The sequence below is a fragment of the Hemiscyllium ocellatum genome, chromosome 12 (genome assembly GCF_020745735.1).
Source record: "Hemiscyllium ocellatum isolate sHemOce1 chromosome 12, sHemOce1.pat.X.cur, whole genome shotgun sequence".
NCBI classification, from domain to species: Eukaryota; Metazoa; Chordata; class Chondrichthyes; order Orectolobiformes; family Hemiscylliidae; genus Hemiscyllium; species Hemiscyllium ocellatum.
In genome coordinates this window covers 46,327,453-46,343,314 of record NC_083412.1, presented here as the reverse complement: position 1 = coordinate 46,343,314, position 15,862 = coordinate 46,327,453, and the positions used below count along the sequence as shown (strand labels likewise).

Genomic DNA, 15,862 nt, shown 5'->3' with positions numbered 1-15,862 from the left:
GATCTATGCGCTGAGTGCTTGAAGCTTTAAGTGCCACTCAGGTATCAGATAAATGAGCTTGCAGCATATTGCCACAGCTATTAAAATGTCCCGATTCCATTTGGAAATTTCAGCTCTTAAATCTAATATCCTATAAGATTATCTATAGGAATCCTCCAATGTAACCAATGCAAATTTGAACAACAGAGAAGAATAAATCAGCAAGCAAGAAAAGGGGAAAAATGAAATTCAAAGTAATTACAGGGAGAATGCCCAACCAAATATTAAAGAACAAGGGATGAAAGGGTTAATTACCTAATAGAAACTTTGTATAGACTCTCTCCTCCCCCTCAACACCTGCTCAGTGGCAAGACAGTGCCATGATAGTACATTCAATCCTCCCCCTCAGTATCTTGTTTTAGATTTATGATAACTTCTATCATTTGTTCAATCTTTAATAGTAGACTGGGCTGAGGAGAATAAACCAATAAACAGACATTTGGTGCACAAGTACATAAAGGTACATTCGCACTCAAATATGATTACTATACATGCACATTTTTAAACTAGCTCGATTGTTATTAGGCGAGGGAAATCATGCTTAAAATCATTCACTTCGTTACCTAATTCAATAAAAAGGATCCTCTTGATTTGCTTCCTCCTCTCTGTCTCTGCCATAACACACAGACTGTGTCACACATGCAATATGTGTTGACATTGTAATAGTCTCAGTGTATAAGTTATCATTTTAAATGAGACGTGCTGCAAGAATAGCTGTATTTTGAAGCTGCTACTTCAGCAGTTAAATGCAAAACCTATTGCTGCCAAGAAGTGCAAGAACCAAGGAATTAACCTTTATTTGAAAAATACTTGGATTAGAAAGAGTTACTTTTATCTCATTATTTATGCTTCTGATTATCTCAATGTTTTCGTGGAAGAACAAGTCCAAAATCATTTCTGTTAAGAACATATTATCGAAACAATTTCCTAATGTTTCCTCTGAAGCATTCAGTTTTGTGCTGTGGATTGTATGTTTCCAAGCTGTCAGTAAGCAAACATGTAACCCTTTGAATATCTGAGTGTGTATGCTCATAGATTCACTTCGCATTTTTTTTATTTATTAAAGGATACTGTTCACACCAGCATTTTAAAACAAGGCTGTAAAGAAGCTGCAGAACAGAAAAAATTGACCTGCATTACACTAGAGACGATTGGAAATCTCTCAGATCCTTAGCCTATGATTATCATTTTAAAAACAAACCATAGAAATGAATTCCCTCAAAGCGTTCGAAACAGTAACAGGATATCAATGAGTCTGTTTGTACTTCATTCCACGTAATTAACTTGTGGTTCCTACCTGAGGATAGCCGTGTCTCCCTGCCTGATGGTGATGTTGTCCGACTCCCTGGAGAAGTTCACGCTTCTAACCGGCAGTCCTGTTGGAAGAAGGCAGAGAAATCTCAGAAGGATTACGGGTAGTGGGCGCTGATAAAAAGGACCCCGAGATACCATTGTCAGAACAGGATGAACGGGTCGGACTAAGAGAGAAAGCTCTCCCAAACACTGTGGCAACACTAAAGCTGTCTTCACTAATCGCAAGCTTTGCAATTCCAAGCCCCAGCTGAGTTCCCACTAATCTGACAGCAGAGGCATCACTTGTAAGAGATATGTGAAGCGATGCTCTGAGCGTGAATTGACTGCTTTCCCTCCTCTCGCTTTTTTAAAAATTCACCTCCCCCCTCCACTATACGCACTCCCCCTCCTCCCCACACCCTCCCACCACCACAGCCACCCCTTTGGCAGCGAGCTTGATGAAGGTCTGATACCACTCCATCACCATGGCAACAGCTCCATCTGAGGCAACTCAACCCAGAGAACAGAATTGTGCTTTGAGGCAGAAACTTACCAAGCTGTTAAAGTGAGGAATAAAGTTAAATCCTGTTTTTTGGCAAAGTAATATTTTTTTGTGAATTGAGCTTGCAAAACACGGAGTGTTCAGTGGTGAATGACTGATGCAGACAAAATCCAGCAGTAATTATCTGTGACACCAGTTTCGCTGCAAAAAGCCCAACTATAACAGCTGATAATATTGCTATATGGACTGAATGCAGTCATTTTGATTTGAGCAGTAGAAAACAGAACAAATTAAATGCAAAATCATTGGTGAACGTTTTAATCAACTTTTAATCCCTATTTTAGACCAGTGCATGCACTTTCAAACACTATGAATTAGCAAACAGTTGCACCAGAGTTCCTTGAGCATGCACAGCCTGTTAGAAAAACATCTGCAGGAGTTAGAACCCATCATCAATGACATTACTAGATTTTATTCAGTTACCCACTGAAATGTTAACAAGTACATAAAAGAATAGAATCTACTTCTTTCCTATTTTCAGGACAATAAGTGACAACGCACATAAAACTGTGCCGTAACCAGAAGGCCTGATAATGACCCACTTTTGGGCCTCAGACCTTGTTCTAATAATATAAACAAACAGTAGTACCAGTTGTGTCTACAAAGGCAAATTGCCCACTTCAATCAGTTAAATTTTGGGCAGCTTGCCTTGAGAAGAGATGCACACAGGTTACGTTTCTGAGGGAGAGAGGGGTAATGTCGACCTATGAGTTTTCATTCAATTGGCTTTCTGTTTTCCGTTGCTCAGTGCAAAATGACAGCATTCAGTCCATATGGCAATATCATCAGATGTTATAGTTGGGCTTCCCACAGCAAGACTGGTATCACAGGTAATTCAGCATTGAGGAGATGGATGAGGTTTGGGTGAAACAAGGAGGTTGGGACAATTAGAGATCATGGGAACTTTCATGTTGATAATAATGGTCTGATAATCAACTAGTTATCAGGGCTTGATCAACTTAGTGGGCTAGTTTATTTAAAACAGTAAAACACATTATAAGCTATGAAGCAAGTATTGCAGTAAACAACTGATTTGTGTGAGTACAGCTTGCAGACCCATAATAGACTAACAGCCAGACAGAGTCACTGTTAACATTGCATACACACAGCACATGAAGTCATGAGAGGTGAACTCCCTTAAAGCCAAGGTATGCATACAACATCCACTGTCTTTGTTAGGTGAACTATTTACCATGGGATTCCTGAAGAAGGGCTCATGCTCCTTGGATGCTGCCTGACCTGCTCCGCTTTTCCAGCAACACATTTTCAGAACTATTTACCATGACAAGTAAGCTTATATATCTCTATGAAGTATCAGTAATTTGCTAATATAAATCTTGTGACAGTGAGTTTGTCTGGAGATGCCATTGATTAGCCATAGTTCTCAGTGACATTGTCAATCACCCCTGTTTGTGTTCATGATCTTGGACACCTTGCAACAGACACTGGGAAACAGGAACAAGTTCAGATTGTCTTTTGTTCCATTTCACCACTGCTTTGTTGTGTATATGGATCTAACAGAATGCCTGTTCTCGGTAGATTATCACCTCAACTGCTGGCCATGTAACTTCTATGGATTCTCAAATGCATACTTATTGCCTTACTTGTACTTTTTACAATTGTGTATCCATATTTTCATCATGCTTATTGGTTGTCTTCATTTGCAGCTTTACAGCTCCAAAGTGTTAAAGAGAGAACTTTGGGTATGAGCCAATAAATTGGTATACACTGGTCTGCCAAACATGAGCTCCACCAGTGACAGAGAAATTGCACTCAAGATGTAGCTCTCAAATGGAAAACTGCAATGAACAAATCTCACTTGGCCTGTCTACATTTAAGGATTAGATGTTTGACTGTGTGAATCATGCATTCAGTTGGACCTGTGGAGTAGTGGTAAGAGTGTGATCGATACTCCATTTCTCACATATTTCTTGAATGGATGACCGATATATTTCGGATCAGTGTCTACAACGATTGTTTCAGGGACGCTAATTTAACTAAAAGTTGAGCTTTGAACGTGCGGGGCAGTTGTACTTGACATATTTTGCAATTGATAAATAATTGTGGACTTGATAAAGTATTCAACAATGGCAATGTTGTTATTTTTCATGGATTTGAAAGAGAGTGGATGTAATTTTGGACAAAGGTGGATGAGGACTTAATATCGTGTCAATGGTTCTTTGAATTGACATGGCATATGTTCTTGATGTTTGTGCAGTTCTTAACAATGATGCTGCTGATAACTGGTCAGCATACCAAACCTTTTTATCCAATATGTCAGGAATGAAGTTGTTGAAGAATATCAGGTCACAAAGACTCTGGTATGATGTCCAGCCTTCTTTAAAAAAAAGATCTCTCAGGAGATGCCTGACAAAAAAAAAGTCAAACTGGTCTCTCATGTTTGTGGACACTTTTAATTGAATCAGGCAATTCTTCAGTGATGTCTCTCCAAAATTATGTATGATGGAATATTTTTCGGTATCTTTTCTGTAGCTATCAGCATCTGGGTGCAAATTATATCCAATCGGTTTGGAGAACATCTTTAAGTTTGATAGCAAGGAAGTCAACTTATGATGCTGAAGCTATATCTTCTGTTTCCACTGGGCACATACCCTGCAAAGTATATCCATTGTGACCATTAACTTGCCCAGTTTGTATATAATTTCTCAGGCTTAACTATAGACCTTTATCAGGTGGTGCTACAATTTTAGGGTTGCACTGATCAATGGTCTTTGCTAAATCACCTCCACTGGCTTGTTATAATCTCTACCAAAAATCTTTTCCAAAGATAAGAGTGAAAACATATGAACCTAAAACCTAAAATTAATATTTATCACTCAATATTTGAGTAACTGGATTATGCAATGGTCAGAAATCTTTAAACAAATTCAATTGATTTGCCTTTATGCAAGACAGATTCAAATGTGATTACTTCCTTGATGCATGCAGAAAACAATACCTTCCAAATGCTGTGCTATGTTTGGACATTCTCATAGCTGTGTCAATTGATGAACTTGTACATAGGACGTGGATGCTTTGTTCACCTGCAAGGATCGCTGCATACTTATACATACATACATACATAGAGTGTTTTGTGGTAATTTCCTGTTACAAATCTTCTATTTCTTTAACAAATCATTCTGAAAAGTTCTCATTGGGATGGATATGATTATCAACTCAACAATTTTATTTGCTAACTTCCAATCTGAAAAATCACTTAACTATCTACAGATTGTCAGGTTCGGTGAAAATGACATCACAGAATCACAAAATTGTCACAGCACATAAAACACATCGTGCTGCATCAGTTTTATTACCTAGTGCCAATCTCCTGACTTTTCCCCATATTTTTGTATCCCACTTCTTTCCAAATAATCATCTAATGCTCCCTTGAATGACACAATTGAACCTGCCTTCACCACATTTCCATGCAGTGCATCTGCTAACCACTTGCGATATGAAAATGTTTTTATTTTACATCACCCTTGCTTCATTTGCACATTACATTAAATCTATACCTTCTCGTTCTTGTTCCTTTTATGAATGTGAACAGCTCTTCCCTTCTATTCTAGCCCCGTCTGCTCATGATTTTGCTCATGCAGCAAGGCAGTATGGGTAGAATAGGAAAGGTGAAATCATACTTCTTGGGGTATACTTTTGGCCTCCCAACAGCCAGCGGGAGATATTAGAGAGAGAATGTAGTCAGATTTCAGAAAGAAGTAAATAAAAACAGCAAAGTTGTTGTGGTGGGTGATTTTAACTTCCCCTGTATTGACTGAGACTCACTTCATGCCAGGACCTTGGATGGAGCACAATTTGTAAGGACCATTCAGGACAGTTTCTTGACACAATATATAATCAGTCCAACCAGGGAAAAGGTTATACTGAGCTGAAAATGTGTTGCTGGTTAAAGCACAGCAGGTTAGGCAGCATCCAAGAAATAGGAAATTCGACGTTTCAGGCATAAGCCCTTCATCATCATTCCTGAAATTTCACAGTGAATAGCAGAGTCTTGATAGGCAGAGGGATTTGGGTGTGCAGCTCCACAGATCATTGAAGGTGGCAGTGCAGGTAGATAAGGTAGTAAAAAAGGCCTATGGCAAGCTTGCCTTCATTGGAAAAACCATTGAGTATAAGGAGAGACAAGTTATGCTGCAGCTTTATTGAATTTTAGTAAGGATGCACTTGGAATATTGCATACATTTCCAGTCACCATACTCGGAAGTGGATGCTTTGGAGAGGGTACAGACAACGTTTACCAGGATATTGCCTGGTTTGTGAAGTTTTAGCTTTGGAGAATGATTGGATAGACTGCATTTGTTTTCACTGGAATGCAGGAGGTTGAAGGGCAGCCTAATAGAAGCTTATAAGATTGTGAATGGCCATGAATAGAGTGGAAAGTATGAGGTGTTTTCTGAGGATAGAGGGGTCAATTACTAGGGGACACAGGTTCAATGTGTGGGGCAGTGGGAGTTTAAGAGAGATGTGTGAGGCACATTTTTTACATTCTGAATGCCTGGAATGTGCTGCCAGAGGAGGCAGTGGAAGCAGATACATGAATAAAATTGGAATGGGGAAATGGATCATATAAGTGAAGGCAGTTTTAATATGGAAGGGCAAAATGTGTTGGTGCAGACTTGGAAGGACAAAGAGGCTGTTCCTGTGCTGTATTGTTCTTTCTTCTTTGAAATCAAATCCCCTCTCAGCCTTTTTTTCCTGCAAGAACAGTCCCAATTCTTCAGTCATCATCATAACTGAATTTTCTCATTCCTTGAACCAATCTTGTAAATCACTCCTACATCCCTCTGACGCATTCACATCTTTCCTTTAATATGGTACTTACAACTGTACACGTTACACAAGATGAGGTTTAACAAGTACTTTTTTCAAGTTCAACATCACGTTCTTGCTCTTGTACTCTACATTAGTCAAGAACACTTTAGACTTTATTAACTGCTCTATCTCCCCATTCTGCTGCCTTTGATGATCTGCGCAAATGTCCCTCCTGTCTTGCATTCACCTCCCCCCCCCCCCCCCCCTCCCAGAATTGGACTCCCACTTCTCTGCATTGAACCTCATCTGCCATGAAATGAATTCTAATGAATGAATATGAAAGTTTATTCTCTCTCTGAATTGATATTCTAATATAGTTCAAACATTTGGCTGGTAAGTTAAGTTTGTATAAACCTGCACTTTTGACTGCTGAGCAAATTTTAATGTCTTGATTTTTCTGCATTGGCAACATTTGAACTCAGTAACCTCAGCTCTGGATGTTGGTTAAATATTTTGTTATGTTAGGAGGTCTGCTGGGTTCCAATTTGAATGATGGAACTTTTTGGACATCCTGACAATATGCTTTTGACCCTTCTTTGCTTGCTATTGATCTGCATGCATTCTGATCATTTGCTTTTTGCAAGTGAGTTAAATTGACTCCTCAAAGGAGGTCTTTTCTGCTTCCAGCAAGCTGTGTGTTCAACTCTCTCTGACACTGTAACAAACAAAGACATCCACGTTGTATTACTCCCCTTAGCAAAATGGAAGATTGTAAAATAAAGTGCTGGGGAAACTCAGGAGGCCATGCAGTATCTGGGAAGAGAAAAGCAGGGATAACATTCCAAGTCCACTGACCCTTCACCAGAAATGAAACTGGGAAAAAGCTGAATTTTTGCTGATTGAGGCAATAGGGATGCGTTGTGGGGAAAAGGAGAAGTGAGATGAATAGATGAAGATGGTTTCAAAGAGAGAGAGAAAAAAATAAGGGAAATAGACAAAGGAATTGCTGAACATAAATTGGGGACGAGGTTAGTACTGAATAGGTGACAATGGAACTGTGAATGTTTGAGAGTAGATTGGCTATGCTGGGAGCAACCCCCACAACATGGGGATGGGTAAGAAACATGGAGGGAAGTGTTCACACTCTGAAATTGTTGAACTCAATATTGAGTCCTGAGGGCTAACAGGTACCAAGGTGGAAGATAAGGTCTTGTTCCTTGTGCTTAGCTGGAAAACTGTGAGGCTTGAGACAGAAATGTTGACATCGGAATACTGTGCTGGATACCACAGAATGCTAGGAATTCTATTAACTGACCGGAAACAAACAATACTGTACTGTCTGTAACATAGTTCTCCCATAAATACCATTATTTAAAAATAAATTAACCAGAATGTTAATGATCAAAGAGATGGTTCAAAGAGCTTCTTGGTGCAATTTCTAACCATTTAATACATTGTTTATTGCTCACAATAAAAAAAACTCTCATTACTCAGGAATATTTGCACTTTTCCAAAGGTATTCGCTTGGATTTGTTGCCTTGGTTTTTTTAACATGGAGATGCTGGTATTGAACAGGGTTGGGCAAGGTAAAAAAATTACACGACACCAGGTTATAGCCCAATGGGTTTATTTGGAAACCCTGGCTTTCGGAGCACTGCTCCATCATCAGATGCTAGTTTTAGAGGTGTAGGAATACTGAAATTCTAAGAAAAATCTGAAGTCCTACATGAAAACCCTATAATTGCAGAATCATTCATGTCGCAAATCACTTCCCCAACAATAGCACTGACTGCATGGCAGTGTGGCTTAGCATATCATCCATTCAATTGTGTAATCACATGAGATAGATAACCTTGCGACTGTACTAGTAAAGACAATCTGACCATCTGTAGTTACATCAAGGTCAATGTCCAGATTCCGACATGGCTAACAATGCATACAGTACAGAGTGATCAGCGCAGAAAAGGAAGCTTCCACCATAGACATGCAAAAGTCGGATGAGGTGCAATGCTGTCCATTCTCCAATTGGGTATTTGTGTTCAATTTCTAACAATGGGCCTAGCACATAAGCAATAGATTCTTTGTTTCCTTTCATGTAGCGAGAATATAACACAATTCACATTACCTAATGCATTTGTTGTAACATATATTTTTACATGGTGGAATGAAATTTGCAGAAATTTACAAGCATATATGCTATGTTTGCCTTTAACGTACCAATTTTTTTTGTTCTGCTATCATTGATACTTATTGTGCAATCACTTTTTAAGAGGCTAAACAACCTCTGTATACTTGGGGAGAATTTGCAATAAAAGTTCATGGCTCTGAGATCATCAAAAGTGGATACCTATCAAGAAATATTGCTTTTTGGATCACCTTAAGGTTGTACACAGACTCGGTTCATCATTTTTGCATTGCACAATGATTCAGTTCAATATCCATAGCCTTGAGTTTCTTTTTTCAATTATACCAATTGCTTCAAGCTATTTCAGCTCCTCTGACGCTTCCGCATGGAATGTAAATGACAATCATCTCAGCTTTTGCCAATCTGGTAGAATCAATGTGTCAATTCAAGTAAGAAAACCTTATCCCCCGATCTTCCACATCAGATAAATTAACAAGAATGCTGTTATGTCTGTATTATGCAATTGGTCATATGATTTGTGGTCTAGGAGGGTCTTCAGACTTTGAGGAATCAAAAATGAGGGATTCCATAGGGATGAGGTAGGTAATTATAGTCACACATTTATTAAAATACAGTGAGAGAACCCGCAAGACCAGCAGTGAGAAACCCTGCAAAACCATGACTTAGACTTATTCAAAAAATCTAAGTTTTGTTCGAGTGTGGAATGTACCTCAATTCATCATCACACTTTTCTTGGGTCGAAAGCACTTTTTGAGACCACTTCCTACCATCTTACATGTAAACAATTCTACTGCCTATTGCCCAATTACTTGCTGCCTTCTGGTCTGTGACAGTTGTACAGTAATGACTTTCTTACGGGTCACTGTCAAATCTGGATGTCCATCCTCTTAGCAAGCAAATTGTTATTGGATCCTAAAACCTATTGATCTCAAGACATGGTTGGATCTTCAAGCACAGAAAGTAAAGGTGCATCAGGAACTTTAAACAGTTTCCCATCTTGTGACCTAATGCTATGATTTATGTATCAGCGAGCGATATGACGAGATTACACATCAGATTTTACCTCTGTAATGTTTTATTGACAATGTCCTAAAATGTCTTTTGTCACAAGCTAATACGTTAGGATTAATTTATGTTTCTTTAACTTGACTAATAGATCCATATAATCAAATATTGAATAATTGAATATGAACCACATGGGATATTGTGTGGCACGGTAGCAAGTAGAGATAACTGAAAACACAAATATATAATTTTAGGGAAGATACAATTATCTTTTATAAAAAAAACTTTGTAACATTGCAGGTAGGACATAAAGCAGAGGTTCAAGTGCCTCTGCCACCCTCTTGGATGGAAGAAGAGTTAGCAGTTTTTGATCGGTCTGCTCTAGTAAAGTGCAACATCTCATTAAGACAAAGCAACCATCCAAGAAAGGAGAAGCCAATTCCATCCATCACATCGTATAACAAAGCTGCTTTTTTGAGCAAAGAATGAAGCTCAGTGGCAGCTGTCCAGGGATCAATGGCCTTCACTATTTCCCCTTTTAGCTAAAAGAACAAGAGGCATCATTGGAGACTGGGGGAGGAGTGTCAGGCTGTGGGGGGGGGGGGGGGGGGGGGGGGAGGTGGTGCACATCAGAACTAAAGTGCAAAAAATGTTTTATTGAAAAACCCCCTCTTGTCAAGAGCTTTGTTTTAACTAGTTAAACATTGAGATGGCTTCTATTAGTACTTGCATAAACTGTATTTGCACAGTGCACTGGCAACCAATTCCAGTGTATTTTCAAATTACACATGAAAACCTCTATGTTATAAGTTCTTAAAGAAGGATTGTAACCAAAATTTTCTAGCTTGCATAGAAGAGGATTCTTGTTTAAACGAGCTGGTAATCTGCAGTACTTGATATGGCAGCCGTCTTAAAATATACCATGAAATGCTTTCAATTAATAGAACAATGAGAAACCTCAGTAATTTCTGAATGCTTCAAAAATAGCACTCATGGAAGTTTGTGCTATTAAATATCATGTTGGATCACATTATTGCCATTCACGTGTTCTTGTTAAAAATGCTCCAGAGTATTTTCCTTCTCCCATGAAGACCATTAACTTAGATTCGCGAAAATTCCTCAAACACTTGCAATAATCTGGTATCTTACCCAACTTCATGTACGTGCCTGCAATACATTTCAACAATCTGTTTCACAATATGGAAGTCACAAATGAATCCAGTCCTTTCTCAGCCAATGGTCACACATACTTATTATCCAGCAGATGCCAAAGAATAGCAAAATCTAGATTTTTAAAGATGTATTTCTCCATGCCCCAGATATTGACAACTATTCTAGAATCTCTGGTGACATGTAAATTGTGATGACATAAATCTAGGACCTGCCTGCTCAATGTGACTGAGGACCATATTGCATTAAGCATTGGTATCTGCACCACGTACAAACCACAAACTACTGTGAATCTAATCTCTCTCAACTAGCCCTAAAAGCCAATTAATACCTGTTTACTGTTCTGTTGAAAGTTCAGCAACATGTATTGTTAACTTTTCTTCTCCCTCCACAAATGATGTCTGACCGACTCAGAATTTCCACCATTTTGTTTTTAAAGAGATAAATTTTAGGTCAGTTCAAACAAACTGATCAAGCAGTAGTCATGACTGAGACTGTAGCAGGACAACTTCTCTGGTAGATGATAATAACATTAATCCATTTAATAAAATAATTTAATTTTCTGTTCTACTCTTATTGTAACTGCTATAAGTCATAGCTGTGTTAACAAAACTTAAATACAGAATGTAAGCTAATGCTTTCCTGAGCATTGTCTGTTCAAAACAATTCAGTAAACCGTATATGGCAGCAATGCAAGAATGCTAATGCAGCAAAATAATGACAGATGGTTTTCAGACTCTAACTGAGTTTGCTTCCAGTTCATAAGTCATATCATCATGCAATGAATCACTGATTGTGTTTTTAATGACACGACTAAAGTGATCACAATTATTTTTATTGTGCAGTTACATTAAACTTACTTCAGATCTCCACCATAAAAAGTGTTACATAAAAAGTTATATTCCATTAAATCAGCCAGTACAATCAGACGTATGACGACTTTATAAACTTTATTATATATAACAGATTTAAAGAGAAAAGGGAAAAAAATTAGATTTTACTGACTCCACTCACTTGTGACCCCTACTGGCAACTAACAAAGTGTCTTAATCTGAAAATATCAAATGCTGGAGATCACAGTGGGTCAGTACAGATTCCAGCAACAGTAGTAATTTGCTCCCACAAAGTGACTTAATCTGCTGCTTTGTTCACAGCTATTCTGTAAAAGACAAGTATTAACAAGCCTAAATCATACCTTCAAAACTCTGAGGAACAATCAAGAAAATAACCTGAGGTAAATGACCAAAATCAGTGTCACTTATCTTGCATTGTGTGCAACACCTTACATCTCCAGCTTCAAGTTGTGTAGCACTCTTGGGTCAATTCTAAAATCCAAAGCTTCTCCAAAGGATCTGATTAACACATTACATCCAATCTTACACTGTATTTTCAGTCTTCATGTGCCACCTTAGCAATTCATCTCACACAAGTGCAGGATGAATTGAATAAATGCACTTTACTCAATTGATTGTGAAAATATTCCAGTTAAGTCTCTAAGACCAGCAACCTGAAATGGGGAAACATGAAGTGTATGTTGTGAATGCCTAGCCAGAAAATCTAAATCTGAAATGAAATCTAATGGCCAGCTGTATCACAGTACACATTCAATGATGAAAGAGAAATATTTTCAGCTCTCTTATTTCATTTCTGATCAATAGAAATAAGCAGTATGCATTTATGTGGCATGCATTTTCGCTTTTATTTTAACTAGACATGAAGTTGAAAAATGTGGTGCTGGAGAAACACAGCAGGCCAAGCAGCATCCGAGGAGCAGGAGAATCGACGTTTCAGGCATAAGCCCTTCTTCAGGAATGAGGCTGGTGTGCCAAGTGGGCTGAGATAAAAGGTATGGGGAGGTAATTTGGGGGATGGGTGCTGGGAATATGATAGGTGGAAGGAGGTGAAGGTGAGGGTGATAGGCCGGAGAAGGGGTGGGAGTGGAGAGGTCGGGAAGAAGAATTCAGGTCAAGAGGGCGGTGCTGAATCTGGAGGTTGGGACTGAGATAAGGTGGGGGGGAGGGGAAATGAGGAAGCTGGAGAAATCTACATTCATCCCATGTGGTTGGAGGGATCCTAGGCGGAAAATAGATAATGAAAACATATTCTCCAAGCATCCTGTCTGTGAGTCTACTCAAGATTTCCCTCATGATCTCTAAACTCATGATCACAATTGCAATCTCCAAATCACCTATATTCTGATTTTTATTTTAAGTGGATCCTTCGTTTTATTGAACTAGCATTTCAATAGTTTGGGAAAAATTTAGCATGTGGCTAATTTACAAATTGTACATTTTTGAGCAGAAGGATTAACACCATATTTTATAGACATTGTTTTTAAATTTAGGCATTCCACCATACCCATATTAAAATGTAGATAACAAAATATGTAAGACCATAAGATATCAGAGCAGAATTATGCCATTCCACCCTTCAAGACTGCTCTACTGTTTGATCTTGGCTGATATATTTCTTGACTGCACTGTACTGCCTGCCCTCCATAACACTTGATCACCTCATTGATCAAGAATCTACCTTTGTCTTAAAGACACTCAATGACTTGGGCTCTACAGCATTCTGCAGCAATGAATTCCACAGATTCACCATCCTCTGGCTGGAGAAATTCCTCCTCATATCAGTGCCAAAAGGGTCTTCCCTTCCCTTCCCTCTGAGATAGTGCTTTCAGGTCCGAGTATCTTCTGCTAATGGAAACATCTTCTCCACACCCAGGCCTTTCAATACTTTTTAAGTTTCAATCAGATTTCCCCCTTCATTGTTTTAACCTCCATCAAGAGTGCTCAACCACTCTCCACTTTATATTTATGAAATTCTCCTTAAATCCTGAACTAAACCTTGTGGGCGGCATGGTGGTTAGCACTGCTGCCTTACAGCGCCAGAGACCTGGGTTCAATTCCTGCCTCAGGCGACTGACTGTGTGGAGTTTGCACATTCTCCCCATGTCTGCATGGGTTTCCTCTGGGTGCTCCAGATTCCTCCCACAGTCCAAAAATGTGTGGGTTAGGTGAATTAGCCATGTTAAATTGCCCGTAGTTTAGGGGAATGGGTCTGGGTGGGTTGCGCTTCGGCTGGTTGGTGTAGACATGTTGGGCCAAAGGGCCTGTTTCCACACTGTAAGTAATCTAATCTAAATCTAAACTAAATTCCCAGAAAGGAATTAATGGCCTGAAATTGTAAGCTCAGAATCATTTCTGCTGAATGTATATGTGACAAAAAAATGCTGCAAAACAAAGATAAATGGACAAGGGATTGAAACATGTGGTCTTAAAAATCTGTGGCTGGTAATACAGTTGACACTTTTCCACTGATTTGGGAAAGATTCCTTTTGATTGGAAGATATGAACCAAATTTTCAAATCTCACGCAGATGGCCACTATGGCTTTTCATTTTTCACTTAAATGCTCCACATTTCTGAGAGGAGATTCTGCTCAAGGCTCCCTCAAAAATGAGTTGTTGTTCTTCCATTCTGACAGTTTGTTCACAGTGCAGAACTGTTCGAGGGATGCCCTCTTTTCACAGCATGCATACTCTGAATTGTGAAGGTCTCAACAGCCATTTTCACAACTGCTTCCGAACCATCAGTACATAATGCAAGTGTAATGCTCGGGTTCTGGAAAGAAGGGTGCCAGATGTGGGTACTGGGGGAATGGTGTGCCAGGTAAGTAGGGTGCTAGGTAGTTAAGTAGACATGTTGCTACGTTTGTCTTATGCTAACTGGGAAGGATGCAGGCAGTGAAGGTATTAGGGTCCCAGGGTCAGATTTCAGATGTGTAGAGGATAGCGTCTTAAGCTACCAAGAAAGTAGGGTGCCAGTTGGGGAAGGGGTAGGATGAAGTGCTCAGAGTGGGTGGGAGTGGGTAGTAGAAATAGGGTCTAGCTGGGAGCAAAGGAGGATTGTGTTGGCTCAGATCCAGTATTGGGTTGTGGCCAAGTCAGGTCCAGGAGGTTGGGTTGAGTTCAGTGGCTTGGGGACAGGATGGCAGAGGGGTTACTGAGAGGGTCAGCAGCTGTATCAGGTCGGATCCAGCAGGTTCAGGATGAGTCAAGGTTGGGGGAGTGGTGTTTGGCTGGGTTCAGTGGAGCAAGGGTGGTGGTATTTGTTCTGGTGGGAGTTGTCATGCTGGGTTGAGGGGGTGGATTGGTGCTGGATAAGGATTATAAGTGGGTTGTGCAAGGTGCATTTGGGCATGTGAGGAAAATGAAGGACCTGTTGAATGGCTACTCAGGAGTTAGCCAATTTATTTAATAACTTAATTTTTTTCAGAGTTCCTATTTCACTTAAATTTATTAAGAGGGCTCTTATTCAAATGGAGAATTTTAGAGGACTCTAGGCAGAGAGGAATTGCCCCAGGGTAAATTCAATTTCCCAGGCATTCCTTTCCCAGAATTCCCTGCTCAAAAAGGGAATTCTGTGTGTACCATGCACAACTCATATCTACATTTGGCAGAATGACTATTCGGCCAGCAGAAAGTGAATGCAATGTATTATCCAAAAAGAGAAGACAAAAAGGTGGAAACTGTAGGCTACTTAGATCAACATCTGTCATGGGAAAAAGATTAGAAATTATTATTAAAGACATTACAGCAGTGCATTTACATTAGTTGAAGATAAAACCATGTGGACTCCGGCTAATTGTGAAATACATGACTCAGTCAAATTATGAATGCCCTTTTAACATGTTATGTAGATAAGGGGATGCACTGTACTTAGATTTATGAAAGGCAGAGTAAAAGTTGCCACATATAATGTTATTAGACAATAGACAATAGACAATAGGTGCAGGAGTAGGCCATTCTGCCCTTCGAGCCTGCACCACCATTCATTATAATCATGGCTGATCATCCTCAATCAGTATCCT

The 15,862-nt window shown here is 39.3% G+C and overlaps 1 protein-coding gene across 1 annotated transcript in view; it reads right to left on the bottom strand.

Annotated features, from left to right (window-relative positions):
• The window catches only part of lsamp (limbic system associated membrane protein), an 855,795-nt gene extending 854,304 nt beyond the window's left edge, over positions 1-1,491 (bottom strand). The window contains exon 1 of the mRNA XM_060833006.1: positions 1,337-1,491. Coding sequence (XP_060688989.1) covers positions 1,337-1,491 — 155 coding nt within the window. The remainder of the gene's footprint in view (positions 1-1,336) is intronic.
• Positions 1,492-15,862: the final 14,371 nt, after the last annotated feature.